A 20,302-nucleotide genomic window follows, 5' to 3' on the forward strand; every position below is an offset into this window, starting at 1 on the left:
GTTAAACAAAATAAAGTTTAACTTCATCGTTGCAATACAAAACGATTATAGTTCGTTTGCGTCAAAAGAGAACCCACGAACTGATAAGCAATTCTAGAACAAATAATGAAACAATTCATATCAAAACATAAAATTACGTTTTAAACTCATATCAACTTGTATAACAGTTTTTGAAAAACATTTCATTGTAAATTAAAAAAAAAAAATCAATTTTATTTCCATCAAATTGCATAAATTAAATATCTGGGTGGTTTTTTTTGATACAGGGACGAAGGAGACTGCCTTTAGTTTCTGTATACGGCACTGTTGATTACTCCAGGTTAAACTACATACCTTGGCTGTTCCAGCATTTTGTCTTCACCACTTCATTAGAAATAAGCTTTAATCTATACAATTTGATGATAATTCGTTAAGAAATCGTTTTCAGTTTCATACTTTTTTGTGCAAATAATTGATATGGGAGTTGGTATAGGTTTAAAATGTTTTTTTATACGAGTTTTAGCTTTATACTGTGCATAGTTATGTACCCATTTAACAGCACTCTAATTAATTGGGCTTTCATGGTGTGTTTTTTTGTGTGTGGATATCCCCGTTGGCCGAGATGTTAAAGAGGCGGATCGTCAAAAGCCATGCGACTCGGTGCAGTATGCTGTGGTTCATCACTTCATGTTTGCATTTACTATAGTTTGAGAGGTCGGTCGGTGGGCCCATTGGGTTATTTCTCGTTCCAGCTAGTGCACCACGACCGGTATATCAAAGGCCGTGGCATGTGCTATCCTGTCTGTGAGATGGTGCATATAAAAGATCCCTGGCTACTAATGAAAAATGTAGCGGGTTTCCTCTCTATGACTGTCAAAATGACCATATGTTTGACATCCAATAGCCGATGATTAATAAATCAATGTGCTCTAGTGGTGTCGTTAAACAAAACAAACTCTTTTACCTGAATTTGACACCCAATAGCCGATGTGGTTTTCGTGCTGGGGTGTCGTTAAACATTCATTCATTTGTGGCAGTAAGCTGGAATCCTGCCAATCGGCACTTTGTGTGTTTAAATATTATTCCCAGTCTCAAACTTCTATTATACAAACCATGGATAACAATAAAAAGGTACGTTCATAAGTCTTTAATATTTAACAAAATACTCACAATATATACAAATAATATCACGATGTTTTTCAAGAATTCAAGAAGCAATAAACAGAAAGTTGACAAAACGCGTTACAGTTTTAACTCCTAGTACAAGTCCAACAATAGCACCAAACAACTGATCCTTGCAGTTCATTTGATAACTTCAATAAAATGACAAAAGGAACATCCAAGTAAAATTAAAACTAATATTTACACTTAAAAATAGGACAAGCCTGAAGTAGACCGTTAATTTCCATTAAAATATTTTCTTGCGGATATTACTCACAAAACACGTTCCATTCATAACCAGTTCTTGAACACCTTTATTCTACCTAGACATCATATCATCTGCTATCACTTAAATAGAAATTCGCATGTATCATTCAAACACGTTCATTGTTAGATATGTCTCACCATATTTACACTGAACATGGCAATAAAATATCGGATTTATTGGACAGTCGTTGTTGAATAATTCATCATTTTACCTCTTTGAATATATTACTGTTTTTCAAGGCTTGTACATTTTCTTTTGAATTATTCCTGAAATATCGAATGTTGAGACTCTTGATTTTATTAGAATCTGCTACAGATTCCCTGGTTGGACGGTGATTTCTCAACGTCAGGATTTAGGAAGTTAGCTGCTGACAGTACCTCTGTATAATGCAGTCAAACCTGCTCAAGCGGCCACCTCCATTATCGGATCTTCAGTCTGAAGATCGAGTTACTGTCCCAGATCATCTAATATAGACACAAACTCTGTAGTATTAAGAGCCATATGTCTTAAGTGGTCATCCTTTTTTATTCTGCCAAAACACTGAATATAGTACAAACTAACCTGTATTAAGGAGCCACTTAATGCTTCCGTTGGTGACTGCTGAAAATAAATTTGATTGTACAGATAATATACTCATTTCTACATTTGTCGACCCCTTGTTCACATTCTGTACTTGACCTTTTGTTATTTATATACGGAACAATGTTATACATGAAATACGATTTTGTTTCCCTCAGCTGTCAACCCTAGTTGTAAATGGAATCACCAACATGTTTTGGAATTTTCTGGTGGTTATGTAGATACACTCAGTACAATTATTCCCTCAGCTGTCGACCGGGGCCCTAGCTGCTTATAGAATCTTAATCAGATTTTAGAATTTGTCGATGGTTCTGTATTTACACGCAGTACTATTCTGTATCGAACTGTCGACCATAATTGCTAATGGCATCTTCAAAAGGTTTAGATATTGTACCCGGTGTTCTGTATACACACACTGCATGTTTTCCTCCAGCGGTTGACATTAGCTTCTAATAAAATCTTCAAAAGATCCTCAGGTTCTGGAGGAGGCTGGTGGTTTTGAATATAGTGAAAATATGATTCTTTGTTCACCTACTGACCCTAGCTGCTAATGGTATCTTCAACAAGATGTTAGAATTTGCCAGTGGGTTTGTATATACACACATTATGATTCATTCCACACATGTCAACCCTACCCATTTATAGAATCTTCAACAGTTCTGGATCTGGACTCTGATTCTGTACATAACCTGCAATATGATTCCTTCCACATTTATCAACCCTAACTACTACTTATAAAGTCCTCACCATTTTCTGGAGGTGGTATCTGGTGCTGTACATACTCGCAATATGATTCCTTCCACACGTGTCAACCCTAGCTACCGATAGAGTCTTCCACAGGTTCTGGGGGTGGAGTCGCAGTATGATTCCTTCCACACATGTCAACCCTAGCTACTGATAGAGTCTTCCACAGGTTCTGGGAGTGGAGTCGCAATATGATTCCTTCCACACGTGTCAACCCTAGCTGCCGATAGAGTCTTCCACAGGTTCTGGGAGTGGAGTCGCAATATGATTCCTTCCACACGTGTCAACCCTAGCTGCCGATAGAGTCTTCCACAGGTTCTGGGGGTGGAGTCGCAATATGATTCCTTCCACACATGTCAACACTAGCTACTGATAGAGTCTTCCACAGGTTCTGGGGGTGGAGTCGCAATATGATTCCTTCCACAAATGTCAACCCTAGCTGCTGATAGAGTCTTCCACAGGTTCTGTAGGTGGTCTGTGGTTCTGTATATACACACAGTACGATCCTTTTCTCAGGTGTCTGACGATGGGAACCTCGAGGAGGTCTCGCTGTCGTGGCTCCTCCGTGTTCCTGGCGCTGGAATGTGACTCTGAACCCGACACGAAGGAGGGCCTCCTCCACGAGTGACAGCCCTCCACCTGGCCCACATTCAGGTTCTTGTTGATCGCAGTCCGTGTGTGGTGCAGCCTGTAGTTCAACGACGCCCTGAAGTCACTCTTCGCTGAGGAACCTCGAAAACTGTTAGAAGGCAGAGCACCCTGGAAGAGCCAAAAATCACCAGTTACTGAAAGGTTTATACATGTATGCATATCTACCTAACTACCTCCCTATCTACCTACAAACATGCACAATAGTACATACTTGTAGTTACTAGTATAATACATCTATACATACATCCATCCATACATACATCCATCCATCCATACATAAATGGATTTAATTATCCACTGCGCCAGTGCGTTAATATCTATGTATGTAACAGTCAACCTCGACATACATACAATATAAAGATATTCATACATCAGTACATATTAGCCAGTGTCAAGTCTACCCACTGTTTCATGCACGTAAGCGGGATCGACCGCGTAGATTGTAGGCCACATGCATGTGATTGAGTTAAAGAACACCCTTTTTATGGATGCTTCGATAGCGCAGAACGCATCGTGGTTATCCTTTCAATTTGCGGGCGATTCGGTGCCACAGGTTCGAGTCCCAGCAACGGCATGGGACAATTTGTGAGGCCAGAAAGGATTTAATTATCCCCTGCGCCAGTGCGTTAATATCTATGTATGTAACAGTCAACCTCGACATACATACAATATATAGATATTCATACATCAATACATACATACATACATTAATACATAATACATAAATACATACATACACATGTAGCTTGTAGGCCATATGCATATGGTTCTGTTGACATAGCCGAGAACGTATTGTGGCAAGTCTGCAAGATGCGGGCGATTCGGTACCACAGGTTCAAGTCCCAGCAACGGCATGAGGCAATTAGTGAGGCCAGAACGGATTTAATTATTCCCGGCGACAGTGCGTTAATATCTATGTATGTAATAGTGAAACCCGACATACATACAATATATAGATATTCATACACCGATACAAATATACGTACGTACGTACATCTTGTAGTCAAATCACCTGTTTCCAAAGTAAACTTTAGTACCTACACGTTTACAAAGAATACTATGTGAGCTGTTGTTAGATCTTTCCTTATGTTGGTTTTATACCGCTTGTTCAACGACAGACAGACATGCAGACAAACAGACAGAGAGACTGTTAATTTATGAACGTCTCACCTTACGTACATCACACATATACAAAATAAAACCAACATAAAAGTACATAAGCCATTCCGTATGGTATTATGAGAGATAGTATAGTTACACAATACAAGTATGTCAATTAAAATAATAATGATAACACTATTGTGCATATAAAAAGTCTCTACAACGTTGTAAAATATAAAAACAGGTTTTGGCTCTTTCAAATGCAAGGTTACGTTCTGACATTAAAACACATAACTTTTCTAGATCAGGCAAAAACATAATTGAGCATGTTGGAATAAAGTAAAACAAAAATTCTTATATAACCGACAGTTTATAAAACATGAATTCCATCCTCAACAGATTGGTTATCACATATAGGAGAGTGTGACGGAACATGCTCTTAATTTTGTTTTCGCCTGTGGCGATATTAATTGTTTTAGAGGGCCGTGTGCAGTTCCAATATGCACTTAAGCCCAGGTGGGCACTTTGTTACGTAATACCTCTGCGCGACGGTGGTCGTGCTCTTTCCAATACACACCCAGACTCAGGTGCGGAGGCCATGTGGCCAGTAGTTACGTAATACCTCCGCGAGTGCGGTTTTTACGACCGTGATTTTGGCGACTAGGCGTCAGCATGTCTAGCCATCCAAGAAAAATATGCCGGCTTGGTCGCTGTGGAAATATCACTTGATAGGGGGAGGACCGCGTTGTACCCCCAGGTGATATTCGGCTTTTTTGATAAATAACTAGGGTTTTAGAGATAGAGGGAGAAACATAGGAAGGCTTCCAGGGGGAACGTTGTCCGTCCGGACTGGTAATTATATATTATTTCTGCTCTGTTGTATAACCTTGATGTGGATGATGTGACTTTTAAATATTTTAATACTGTATTATACCAATATTATTTAGACGGTGCTGCCGGTAATCTGACGCAGTAAACTGTAGGCTCACTGTTCTAATATATATAAAGCTTAACCAGTCATCCTAGAGAACCTAGGTAAACTGTAGGTTATTGTCTTTATTGTGATAGGTACCAGTATTAATTCTGTATTACAAGGTTACTGAATGAGTAGTTAAGGGTTAATTAAAAAATAATCAGTTAGGAATAGAGTTGTAATTCCTTTACTAATTAAGTTCCCCTGGAAGCGTTTCTCAATTATCACACGTGTGGGTGTTGTGTCACGGTGAAGTGATTAGAATATTGTGTAAACTAGACACCTAGAGATTAACTAATTAAGTGATTAGTTCTGGGTTGTTATTATATTGTTGTTGTTAATTAACTACTGCGGCAGTACATTTGTCAGCGTAGTAATAATACAGATTCCAAAGTGTATTGTGTTTTTGTTGTGTTTTCTAGTGAACTAAACGTGCTATATTATATATACTTTATATACAGATCTTATCTCTGATCATACCTAGACGAGCCACGCGGGTATAACTGCCCGTTACAGAGAGATCTAATAGATATACAGTTAGGAGATATTTGCATAATCGTGTTTCATTCAGTTACGGGTATTGTAGGATCCCCGTGACAGAGAGAATCGTTGATCTGCCGACAGATTATCATATCGGCTGGTCTCTAACCGAATAGGAGAAACATCACATCGAAATTTCGCAAAGGCACACGAATAATGGCCTGGCATTAAAATGGCCACATATCGCTAAATTATAACTAGTCGTTAACAAACGATGTGCTCTTAGTTTTTATGTATTCTGCACAATAGCTTGTGGCCAAGACACCGTAAGCTGATCGTCGCCGTATTGTTCTAAAACTCTCCTAATTATATATTTGTGTAAAACTACATTAACAGCAAAACTGGTGCACAGTAACATTCCAATTCTAACCGGCCTCGACTTTGTAGTGGATATGCCATCAAACTTGAGGCTGGTAAGTATCGGCTCCAACCCAGAGTGTGTGCACCGCTAGGCTCCATGGGCAAGGTGTAAGGCCACACACACCGAGTTTCACCAAACTTCAAGGGTGCGATTATGGGTGTGTCTCTCCCGAGTGTATAACCCCACATTGGGGATGCACTACCGGTTCTGTGTACTCCGGGTCGGGTGATACCGAGACAGCTCAATTAACAACAAGCGTTGTCAAGTAGTCCCGTACTGAAATGGAAATACTGCGGCTTCACCATTCATATCATCATCATCATCCATGTTTTTAATGTAAAAAAAAAAAACCCTAAAAGTCTTTGTCTTTGTGTTAAATGTTTGTGGCGTTTAAAAAAAAAATTCTTAAAGGGATAGACCCTAATTTTTAAACACTACATCATATTGTTCACTATTAGAGCCGTTTATTATCACTGAAATCAAACATTACTTATATTTTATTGTTTAGATTATCAATTTCCATAGAACCGAAATGTTTTGGCCACCCTGTTGTTTCTAATATCACAAAATGCATTTTTCATATTAAAAATAAATGCACGTGAGTCTGAGAAGTGGCGGCTATTGATTCGAGTTCTAGTCTCTTTTTTAAGGATATTTTCCGGTTTTAACGCCACAGAGTCTTGTTTCACTATGTTATAACTTTATCAAAGTGTGTTACAGGTTTGTATATTATCTAAACTTAGTGTCCATTTTTACGAGTTGAAACTAGGGTCTGCGCCTTTAAATCGTACGTTTTTAAAATGTTCTGACAAGATAAACATACGCCTTCCACGAAGACACTATCATTAGAATCCATCCCATATCACCATTTACAGCTGCATTGGGGCTATATTTCCCAACTCCAAGAACATGTCTACAAGCACAGTTTTGAACTTTGTTAATAACAGAATACTCCTTGGTACCAACTCCGCAAGTATAATGTGTAATACGAGTACGTATTCAAACGTACTGAAAACGTTATATGGCATTCCACCCATAGCCTTACTTTTGGCCATAAGACACCCCTACGCTCTACTTGCAGAGTGTGCGGTTACATTCAAATCTAAAGTCTCGCCTAGCAGAATTTCCAAATCAATATATTTATTTACAGGGTTTAAAACCACATCTCCACATTTAAAACAATAACTTGATCTACATAGAGATAGGTTTGGCAAATGTACTTGGATTGGGATTTCTCCCCACTTTTAAGACACCATACATCAGTGCAGTCATGAATCGGATTAATTTTCAAGCAGAAGCACACTATCGTCTTCATACATTAAAACACAATTCACATCGTTATCAATAGGAACACCAGTGCCAATACCTTTTAAAGCAAGGGATAGGCAATTTATTAATAGATTAAAAAGAAAAGGTGATAATACACAGCCCTGTCTAACACCACATAACAACAACACAACAATGTTGTTGCTGGGTTGTTGTTGTTTTGTTTTTTGTTGTTGTTTTTTTGTTATGTCTCCTACAGGTCCAGCCGGAGGGAACTATAGGTTTCGTCACCGTCCTTCTGTCTGTACCACATATAGTTTCCCGACCTTTTTTGATTTTTGAGAATGCCTCACGAAATTTATTTGACATTTTGTGTATAGCTTTATCATGTACCGCTACAGATCAAGTTTGACTTCTATGGTGATTTACTCATTTTAACAGGCTTATTGCCCTTGAACATGATATTAAAAAAAGTGTTTTCCAGGTGTGTTTTTTTTCGACATGCATCAAGATATTGAATTAAATTTCGTATATAACTGCTTTATCATATACTGTTAAGATTAGGTTTTACTTTCATGGCGCTTTATTGATTTTCTCAGAGTTAGGTAACTTAAAAATTTGTTGGACCCGGTAGGGGAATGAATTGCTTTAGCAGTACTCTCAGAATGCTTGTTTTAAATGAGTTACGGTAATAAATGATTAAATGGGACAGTTGATATTTCTATGCTATATACGCCACTTACATAGGACGTAATTCTTGCTAACTGCTATTGCATTGTGTAGTGTATATACAGAACTTCACATACGTTGTTTTCGCTTCCTAGTTATTGCACGAGTTTTTATAGCGGTCTTGTGGTATGCTCTTTCGCAAAATAAACGAGTGCAATAAATAGGAAGCGAAAACAACGTATGTGAAGTTCTGTATTTATTACATACCTTCTTTTAGATTTTACAAAAACGGTTTTTAATTTAACGTCATAACAACACTTTGTTAAATCCATGATCAAAACTCCTTTCATGAATTTACTTAACGTTAAGAATCATACTCTGCGACAGCCTTGTGTAATGTTTCAAATACGATGTGATGTCATTTGTAAATCATATATGACGTCAGTAAATAAAAGGCGCTAACTGCAGTAAAAAGAAAAAGGGAATTCCCTATTTTAAAAGTTCTGATATATGTGCGATACAAGTAAATTTATCACACGGTTTGAAAATGTCTTTATCACTATAGTAAGATTGAATAGGTATGTAATAAAAACATGTATAATGGTAAGTGCACTTATATAAGACAGCATGATAACAACAGTTCCTGTTCAGAATAAGAATCTCACATTTTCATAAATTGCAAACATTGTTATAGATGTTCTCAGAAATTTGATTGGTTTTATTAAAATGGAGCAAGGCCTCTCCATTGGAAATCCACACTTTTTTCGACATCTTAAACCAAAAGCACCCTCAGATAAAATTCACATTACACATGGATAATAACTCGGTACCCTTTCTGGATGTTAAAATCATATCTAGCGACTCCTCCTTTGAGACAGACCTGTATCACAAAGAAACAGCTTCTCACAGGTACTTAACACCATCCAGTTGCCACCCCAGACACGTATTTCGTGCAATACCTTAAAGTGGAGCTCTCCGGATTCTCAGAATCTGCAGCAGACCAGAGTGGGCAGACCAGCACCTAGAACAGTTCTGTACCTACCTCCGTCAATGTGGCTACACAAAAAGTAGAGTTACTAACATCTTCAAGAAAGCTAAACAAAATACTAGAGATGAACTCTTAAATTACAAACAGCCCAACACTAACTCCAAAAGAACACTTCCCTGGGTTACCACATTCGACCCACGCCAGCCCCAACTCCGTAAACTGGCTGCAGACACCAACATCCTTACCACAAGTAACAAAATGTGTCAAGTGCTAGAGGAGACCAAACTGGTAATTGGGGAAAAACGAAATGCTACCATTGGCAACATTCTGAGGGCTAACAAACTTAAACTCCCGACATCAGATAAAACTACTTGGGGTTGTCGCCCGTGTCACAGGCCCAGGTGTAAAACTTGTGAAAAAATTACATCCACCCAAAATATTGCCAGCAAAAACAATAAAGTGTTCCAGATAAAAGACAGTGTTGACTGTAGTACAGCTTTTGTTATTTACTGTCTGACTTGTATTAACTGCAAAATGCAATATGTAGGACAAACCACCCAACCATTCAGTACCCGACTCAGTAATCATAGGCACAACATTCTGTATAATAAACAATCTAAAGCACCCCATGTGGCCCCTCATTTCAATATAGCAGGACATGAGTATAATTGCACTGTGTTACAAAAGATTACTAATCTTGATAAAATTAAATTGAACATTGCCGAATCACTCTGGATGCACCGCTTGAACACAATGAGGCCTGACGGACTTAATGAGTATGACCCTTCTATTGTTACTTTCCCCCAGTCGGCTTATCCTGTGATTTTTTTAGTCTTTTAACTTGACATTTTCACTTGAACTGTTTTTATTCACCTGTTTTTAATGCTGGACTCCTGGTTTTATGTTTAGTTTGCTCCTGAGGATGTCAGCATTTAGCTGACGAAACGTTGAGCTTTTTAACTTGAGATTTTAATTGTGGTTTTTAGACAGTACCACCCCATCCCCCAAGAAAAAAAAGAAGAAAAAAAGAAGAAAGAAATAGAGTAGCATACAGCAATGATCACAGCCAAGATGCACGTGAGGCTGTATTTTACTGCAGTATGTCACATTTTTTCAGTTGTTTACATTATTAGAATTTGATGCCAAGAATAAACACCTCTTTTATGTCTACTGCAGGGAAATTGATTCACGCTAAATAATACTTCCCGATTTGAATGGCGATTTCTTAGATAATTAACTTTTTTCCCCAACTCAGTTGCGGCGGCCTTGGACTATTCGACTGCAAATAGGTTAAAGAATCGCAGTACTGATAACGTTGACAAGGCAGTTGTAAATGTTGAGATTCTATATCAAGCTGTTCACTTAAAGAGAACGGAAGACATGGCGTTATGGCGTCGAAATCTAAATTGCCTGCAACTGCAGGGAACACATGCGGTCCGATAACAACTATTGTTTATTGCTGATAAATCCCAGCCAATATCAATACAGTTTATACATGTAACCTTGAGAGTTGAAGTGTGGTTGGACACAATTTTCCAAAACAGAAGCATCTAAATTGTTATGTGGTTAATAGAGTTGATGATTAAGATGGTATGTTACACTTGAGACAACCCTTAAGATCTCCTACTTTGTAAGAGCCATTGTATTAAAATGCTATCCAAATCATGTAATACAAACTGAATGGCTTCAAAACGAAGTCGAACAGGTAATTGATCTGAAAATATATATATTTAGTTTGTCTCGAAAAACATTAAGTATTTTGTTATTGCTGACTTAATGTGGTGAACTAGCGTCTCAAATGTATCTTGGGTTCTAAGGGAGTGGTAATTGCAGTATTATTTGGGTTTGGTTTTTAAAATTGAGTTTGTTTTTGTTTGTCTTTTCGTTTGATTGCTTTTTCTTTCTTTTTTGTTTGTTTTTAAATCTGTTCTACACTTAGCTAAACATATACGTTTCAGTTACATAATCATTGCAAGTTAACACTATTTAAATGCATATTTCCATTTATTTTAATGAAGAAAATAAAGTGTCTTACAAAACCTATAAAAATGCAACTATTTACATGGTAGAATAAGTTCAGCAATACACCAGAAAGGTTTTTTAATTTGTTTTGTTTAACGACACCAATAGAGCAAATTGATGAATTAATCGTGATCACCGGCTATTGTATCTCAAACATTTGGTAATTCTGATTCGTAGTCATCAGAGGAAACCCGCTACATTGTTCCTAATGCAAAAGGGATCTTTATATGCGCTTTTTTTTCACAGACAGGAAAACGCATAGCATGGTCTATAACCAGTTGTGGTGCACTGGTTGGAACGAGAAAAAATCCAGTCAGTTAAATGGATTCACCGACTCAACCTACTGAGCTAAATACTGCCTCCCCAACCCTTTTTAAAAACGAATTCAAGTAATATGCAGATAGCTGATATTTGTATATAATCATCACGAACAAAGACAACAACAACAAAATCATCAACAAATCGTAAAATAACGAGGTTTAGTAAGTTATTTGAATATTATTTGACTAAGCCACTAGTAGACCAAATAATAAATAATATAATAAATAAATAAATAAAAGGAACCTTGCAATCCGTTAGACCTGTCCATTAAAAAGTCAACTGATTAAAAGGACTTATCTCTCATAAAGGGTGTCACATGGCCTCCACAGCTGGACTAAGTGCATATTGGAATGTCCGATCGCGCGAAGTATTACGTAACAAGTTGCCCACCTGGGCTACGGGCAATAAACTGCACACGGCCCTCTAACACAATTAAAATCGCCACAGGCGAAACAAATTTAAAAGCATGTACCGTCACAAAGGGAAATGCAGTTTTGTATTTTATTTTACAGAAAATTAACCAACTTAACCAACTCACCAGTAATACACGAAATGAGTCTAACATCTTAAAAGTGTGTAATGGAAGTCATAACATACCTGCCGACTACAAATCCGCTATTGGCCTATTTAATACCGTACTTCTTATCATAAGCTAATCATATGCCGAGTTTAAGGACAGACATATCGTGCTGGTAGAGACGTTCGATCAGGGTTATAATATCCAACGACTGCTCAAAGTCTTGATTTGTTTATATTATTGCACTCAGAGGTCATTTCACGATAATATTATGTCACGTCAGTGACTAAAATGATGTCTGATGCAATATCCTAGTTTGACCTTGTACATACCTTTTCATCTTTAGGTGAAACTCTTGAAAATTTCAACTATGGACTTTATGGCTGTATGTTGTGCTCATGGCGAGTGCCATCAGTGGTGTAGGATATGCTACTCTTTTGCGAACACCTGATATCATCACTAGTTTTACAGTGATTCGTGAGTGCATGCCAATACAGTTGTATATACTCCATAGAACCCTATCATGTGCACGTTTCGATTTCTAAGATAGTCCCGGGAGGGACATGTGGCGCAGATGCAACATCCTGTTACGGATCTCCTAGGGGAGTGGCGGTCCTCCTAAGGACGAACACTTGGTAGTGGATTATGGACGCAATCATGGATTTGCCTAAAACATCCTTTCGACTCTTCTTTTTCAGAGATACGATTTTGGAATACGGTTTTGTCATTCAGATTTATTGAACTGAGTGTTCCTCTTAGTATATATTAACAGTATATCATAGTGTGTGAAATATTATAGTAACAGAGTAGTCCTCATTTGTCAGATGGTTGGTTTATAAAAGTGGTCGTTTGTGCCGGTTTCGATCTACTTACATGTATTAAACAATAATCCATGTCCCTCTAACTTTCTCAAGCAGGAATTAAAAAAACAACAACTATATATGCCAGTCACAAAAATTGTAAGCTCAACTATCCTGCAAACAGGCCAAAATAGAATTTGTCAAAAAAAAGAACGTGTTGCATTGCTTTTAGTTTCAGTATAACGACAGGAAATCATTACCATGGTTTGTTTTGTTTAACGACACCGCTAGAGCACATTAATTTTTAATTTATTAATCATCGCCTATTGGATGTCAAACATTTGGTAATTTTAACATATAGTCTTAGAGAGGAAACCCGCTACATATTTCCAGTTGTGGTGCACTGGTTAGAAAGAGAAACAGTCCAATGGGCCCGCCAACGGGAATCGATCCTAGACCGACCGCGCATCATGCGGACACTTTACCACAGTGCTACGTCCCGCCGTTGTCAGTGTTATAAAGTAATGATTTGAAAACAAACCGTTTATTATCATGGGTACATTATACAGGTTCACGGCAATCCCAATGTTTTATGTTGTGAAAGGTAAACTAATTCTTACCCGTGAAAGCTTAGCAGATGTGCATCTGAATTTAAAACCCGATGCGACGAACTTTTTCAGATAACATCGAAATGTTTTGTGAAGGAAACAGTAGAGAATTGGATTGGTCGCGCTATGCAGGTGTCCCAACAACAAAGTGAAATGAACTTCGTGAGTTGCGTCCAGATCAGGATAAAAATCCAAATAGGTCGTCACGATATAATAGGGCAACCAGCAAACTGCGAACGTCAAGGCCACTGCAATGCACAGCTTGGCCAATCGCCGCCGACTGGAAGTCACGTGATGGTGCTTCATAATTCCCTGTCGAGTCCTGAAATGGTAACTGTTGCACGTCCTGTTCAGCTGTTTGTCCGGCACCCACAGGCGCTTGCCCATCAGGATGTACGACGTCATGATGATGATGCCTGGCAGAATGTAGACGATCAGTAGGATTGTGATGTCGTAGATGCGACGACTCTTCCACGACGGCCACGCCTCGATACAGAACTGCAGGATCTCCCCGGGGAACACCTCGTTGACAGTCTTCCTGACGATAATCAGGGGGATCATGATGAGTAGAGACATCACCCACACGATCACGATCAGGATCCGGGCGAACGTCGTCGTCCTCAGACGACGGAACGCCACCGGGTGTCGAATGGCTAAACATCTATCGAGACTCATGGCTGTTATGGTAAACGTGCTCGCCCCCACAGCAATACCTGGAATATTAAAGAAATGAAATATTAAGAAAAAAGAATTTATATGGGCAACCTCACTGACTTAGTGGTTACGTCATCGTGCTTAATGGTTCTAGGCCCCGTGTTCGATTGCCAATATTGTATTCCAGACCTTACTGAGTTTTGACAAGCATAGTGCCAAGTAGTTGCAAGGACTCTTCACCAATCTCTCTCTCTCTCTCTCTCTCCCCTCTCTCTCTCTCTCTCTCTCTCTCTCTCTCTCTCTCTCTCTCTCTCTCTCTCTCTCTCTCTCTCTCTCTCTCTCTCTCTCTCTCTCTCTCTCTCTCTCTCTCTCTCTCGCTAACCGAGGTACATCTATAAGAGAGAAAACCATAAGCTGTTTTAACAATTACAGCATGTACTCAAGAGAGTTACACATTTTGAGTTTACGATGTTTTAGCAACTCTACAACATAAAAGTTGTTCGATTTACTACAAGTTATATTTTCTCTAGCCTCAACCATTTTATATAATAAACGTTTCGAACAGTTGTTCGAATCACGTTTATCTAGCCTAAAGCACTGGTATTATATAAGTTTCGAAATAGTTGTTCGATTCAAACTTAAGTTTTTCTGGCCTGAACCATTGTATATTATAAACGTTTGGAGCAGTTGTTAGATTCTAACTTAAAGTTATCTAGCCTAAACCATTTGTATTATAAAGTTTGGAACAGTTATTCGATTTAAAAGTTTAATTTTCTCTAGCCTCAATCACTTGTATTATAAAAGTTTCGAAATAGTCGTTGGATTCAACACTTTAAAGGTTCTTTAGACTAAACCATTTGTATTATATAGAACAATTGTTCGATTCAACACTTAAACGTTTGGCCAATGCCATTTAAATTATATATAAATGACTACGCTCGTTATTAGATTAAAAACTGAATTTTAATTCGTTATAAAGCAATTACTTCATAAATGCTTAGACTTGTTAGATTCACAATTTGATTTTCCTCTGATAGAAAGTAATTACATTATAAAAACATGCTGTTAAAATTCAAAACTAAATTTTCATTCTGAGAAAAACTAAGTACATTTTTAAAAACTTAGACTTGTTAGATTCCAAATTAAATTTTCATTTGGTAGAAACTAATAACATGATAAAAGTTTAGTTTTGTTCGTTACAGAACTTAGTCTCTATGGCGGAAACCATTTACATTATGTAATCTTTGAATCGTTGTCCAATTAAGACATTAAAAATAGCTTTAGTCTATACGATTTATATTACACAATATTAGAAATGATTCTGAACTGGAATTTCATTTGGCAGATACTAATTACATTTTAAAACTAAGAATCATTGTTAAATTCAAAAATGACTTTTCATCCGGTTGAAAGAAATTTCAACATAAAAGCTTACAACTGTTGTTCGATTTAAAACTTAATCGTTTTCCTTCATCCATAGCCGATGATTAATAAATCAATGTGCTCTAGTGGTGTCGTTAAACAAAACAAACTTAATACTTTTGTTTTCTTTATATAAACATATTTACATTATAAAAAGCTTAGACCCCGTTGTCAAGATTCGAAACTGACTTTTCCTAGGAAGAAATTAATTACATGATAAAAGCTTAGACTTGTTATTGCGAAGCAGAAACTCGGATGAACTGGCCGGTAAGCCCGGACCTGCGCCTTCGGGATATCTTGACCATCATCGGTGTAATGACCAGTTCACGTATCCACCGTTATCTCGGCTTTGTTGGTGCCTCGACGCAACGGTGGAAATTAAGCAATTACACGGACTATCTGCCTTTGACAGGCATGTGACACGTGCACGACTGGTGCGGCTTTGCGGGATAACGCTTCCATCAAAAGACAATCATGATTGCTGTTTACCGCAAAAGCTTGTCAATGGTTTCGACATACGGTTCAGATGAACGGATCTCCCTCGAGAGTTGTCTGCCCCTTGTTGGCCAGTCAGCCGTGCCATAAATGCAGAATGCATTCAGTCCGCTAATTGTTCTGAAATCTGTGCGGTCGACGATAGCTAAATATTGGAAAACACAATTAAATGCATATAGTGGAAATCATTAGGTAAAAATGCCTCCTTTATTATAGCCGTCTATAAATCAGTGGCCCCACGCGACCGTCAAAGAAATATGCATATTTGTAAAGCAGTCTTATATTGAATGGCATACAATAATGTGGTCTTGGAAAGGGTGAGATCGATAGAACTGCAAAAGAATCGGGTCTATCTGCAGGATCTAGCTTAGTGAAGATTTGTCCGCAGCAATTAGGATTAATATACCCGTCAATTGACCCATTTGGTCTACCAAAAAACCTCTTTACGATGACATCAATAGATTACGTTCATTTATTGATCATTGGCTATTGGATGTCAAACATTTGATATTTTTGACATATAGTTTTAAAGAGGAAACCCGCTACATTTTTCCATTAGTAGCAAGGTATCTTTTATATGCACACCCCACAGACAGGATAACACATACCATGACCTATGATATACAAGTAGTGGTGCACTGGCTGTGACGAGAAATAGCCCAATGGGACCACCGACGGGAATCGATCCTAGACCGATGCGCATCAGGCGAGCGTTTTAGCCGTTTGATCTACAATGGCCAGTGCTCAAAGAATTGTGCACGAATAACCAAATGCTCTATACTGTTTGTCTGAAAGCGCATTAAAATTCCGCCTCTATTGTGAAAGGTTCATCCTTGTATAAGTTACGTGGAAATTAGAGTTAGCAAACCTTTATCATTGAACAAAGGCACCACCAGCTAAGAAAATGTAACGGCCGAATTTACAAAGTCTTTGACTTTTAACTACATACATTTACTATGCTTAAACACCCGCGTTGAAAAAAGAAAAAACCCTTCGTAAATTCGGCCCTAAACGTGTATAATAAAGCACTGGGGTTCAACTGCCTCCGAATACAAGTTATTTAATAGCAGTATAATTAAAAACTGACGACGCTTTAAATATCACGTGAATAATGAATGTATTGCAAGAAATTTAGTAACACCAGAGGTATCTATTTACATACAACGCACAATGTATGGGGCACATTGTATATATATAATAATTGTATATATATATATATATATATATATATATATATTGACAGACGGACAGACTGGACAGGCCGACAGAACGATTACTGTAACAATTTATTTGAATTCCCGGATAAGTATAATTAGATATGCACATATTCCACCCCTGACCATTTCCCTGACTGTCTTCAATCGTCAGAACGATCTAGTTTGTCTACATTCATGGCAACCATCTAGTTTGTCTACATTCATGGCAACCATCTAGTTTGTCTACATTCATGGCAAACCATCTAGTTTGTCTGCATTCATCAGAACAAGCTAGTCTTCCCGCACACAACAAAACCATCAAGTTTGTCTACATTCATGGCAACCATCTAGTTTGTCTACATTCATCAGAACAAGCTAGTCTTCCCGCACACACCAAAACCATCAAGTTTGTCTACATTCATGGCAACCATCTAGTTTGTCTACATTCATGGCAACCATCTAGTTTGTCTACATTCATCAGAACAAGCTAGTCTTCCCGCACACAACAAAACCATTAAGTTTGTCTACATTCATGGCAACCATCTAGTTTGTCTACATTCATGGCAACCATCTAGTTTGTCTACATTCATCAGAACAAGCTAGTCTTCCCGCACACAACAAAACCATCAAGTTTGTCTACATTCATGGCAACCATCTAGTTTGTCTACATTCATCAGAACAAGCTAGTCTTCCCGCACACAACAAAACCATCACGTTTGTCTACATTCATGGCAACCATCTAGTTTGTCTACATTCATCAGAACAAGCTAGTCTTCCCGCACACAACAAAACCATCAAGTTTGTCTACATTCATGGCAACCATCTAGTTTGTCTACATTCATCAGAACAAGCTAGTCTTCCCGCACACAACAAAACCATCAAGTTTGTCTACATTCATGGCAACCATCTAGTTTGTCTACATTCATCAGAACAAGCTAGTCTTCCCACACACAACAAAACCATCAAGTTTGTCTACATTCATGGCAACCATCTAGTTTGTCTACATTCATCAGAACAAGCTAGTCTTCCCGCACACAACAAAACCATCAAGTTTGTCTACACTGGACATCACAATTTAGTTTGTCCATTAAATGAGAACAATGAGGACGTCACGTCTTATTGTGAATTTCGTCGGCAAAACGAACACGGCAAAGGACACCCATAAACGTTTAATTGCAATCGAGAACACATCTACATCGGATATTGGATTTCCTCAAACGCCTTCTGTCGTCACTGGGGTATCTGGTGTCAACAATTCATGTCCAGTAATACAACGGGGGGATTTTTCTCAAGCACGAACTCACATTTCCAACACTGGTATCAAAGGTTCGTGTATCGACGTAATAGAAATTTGCAAGTGAAATTCGAAAATTGTGTGGCACTCTCGAATGAGTGTTCTGCGCGTTTTGGTAAACTGCGTTTCGCGAGACTGAACGGTTTTTATTGTTTTGTTGTTGATGTATTGCACAAGATTGTTTGAGTTTGGTAAATATATTCTACATGGTTAAAGTCATAACTTGGGTAATAACAGTTGAATATATTACATAAACTCAATCTGCACTCTTGTTAATCATTCTATATGTACCATGCGATATTTAGAATGTCGTCGGTTTGTAATCATTCTGCTAATAAAAAACGTGTATGATATTTTGACAGATCGAAAGTTCGTCTCTCGTTATTGCCATTCAATTAGTGTTCGTTTTGAAGACAATTCCGCGAGCTTAGTAGTATGGCAAAAATACATGGGTTAATGAGTGGTTTTAGCTGTTAGTGAGAGAACAATCGACGTAGTGAATACTTTTCTTAATGTGTAGGGCGAGTTGCGTACCTCTATTTAGCAAATTTAAAATGGCGAGAAAAGTTTTGAAGGTTGTCGTTGGAAGATTTATTTTGTTAATAATGATGCAAGTAGTTCAATTGGCATTTAGTGAGTATGGTAGGTTATACATTTTTGGTTTGTGTGTCCATTTGTTGCACTATTTCGATTGAGAAATGGTTGAAACATGGTGCCACACGTTTTGAACACCAGCTATATATAGGATATAGGCACTTTGTACGTCCCTTCGGACTACAGTCGACGTAGTGGCCCTACACCACTGTCTAACCCACTGCTATTTCAAAACTGACACTGTGCGGGAGTTAAAGATAAAGGTTTTTGTTTAATATGACCACTAGAGCACCTTGATTAATTAATCACTGGCAATAAGATGCCAAACAGTTGGTAATGTTTACACGTTGTCTTCAGAGGAAATCCCGTACATTTGTTTTTATACTAACAGCAAGGGATCTTTTATATGCACTTTCCCACAGACAGCACATATCACGGTCTGTGACATGCTAGTCGTGGGGCACTGATTGGGACGGAAAAAACACAATGGGTCTGCCGAGGAGGTTAAATTTTATGACCCAAACATCTCGGTCCAACGCTCTACCTACTGAGCTAAACGGAGCGGCATTTTAATCAGTCGATAGAGCGCTCGCCTGAGCAGATTTCGTCGTAGGATCGAAGCACTTCAATGGACCCACTCCCTGATTGTTGTTTTCCCGTCCCAACTAGTGCATCACGATTAGTAGGCCGTGGTATGCACTATTCTTTCTATGAACAAGTGGATATAAAATATCCCTTATTACTAATGACAAAATGTTGCGGGTTTCCTCTAAGACTACGAGTAAAGATATACGAAATGTTTGACATCCAACAGTCGATGTTTAATAAATCAATGTGCTCTAATTGTGTCGTTAAACAATATAAACTTCATCCTATATTTGTATATGACCAACAATAAAAATTACCAAATGTTTGATATCCAATAGCCGTTGATGAATAAATCAACGTGCTCTAATAGTGTCGTTAAAAAAACAAAACAAAAAACAAAAACGTTTTTTTTTTACTGACCTAACTCCCACTACGTGGGTTGTAGAGGGCATAATAATTTGATATTAGTACACATCAGCATCAAGACTGCAGACTATTCAGCTGTCTTTTC

At 38.1% G+C, this 20,302-nt stretch overlaps 1 protein-coding gene across 1 annotated transcript in view; it reads right to left on the bottom strand.

Annotated features, from left to right (window-relative positions):
* Positions 1-1,140: 1,140 nt before the first annotated feature.
* The window catches only part of LOC121373953 (gastrin/cholecystokinin type B receptor-like), a 98,256-nt gene continuing 79,094 nt past the window's right edge, over positions 1,141-20,302 (bottom strand). Inside the window, exons 3-4 of the mRNA XM_041500801.1 lie at positions 13,561-14,261; positions 1,141-3,490 (exon numbers count right to left, since the gene is read on the bottom strand). Of these exons, the coding sequence (XP_041356735.1) occupies positions 3,167-3,490; positions 13,561-14,261 (1,025 nt within the window). The 3' untranslated portion in view covers positions 1,141-3,166. The remainder of the gene's footprint in view (positions 3,491-13,560; positions 14,262-20,302) is intronic.

Source organism: Gigantopelta aegis, chromosome 6, assembly GCF_016097555.1.
Source record: "Gigantopelta aegis isolate Gae_Host chromosome 6, Gae_host_genome, whole genome shotgun sequence".
In the NCBI taxonomy this organism is placed as follows: Eukaryota; Metazoa; Mollusca; class Gastropoda; order Neomphalida; family Peltospiridae; genus Gigantopelta; species Gigantopelta aegis.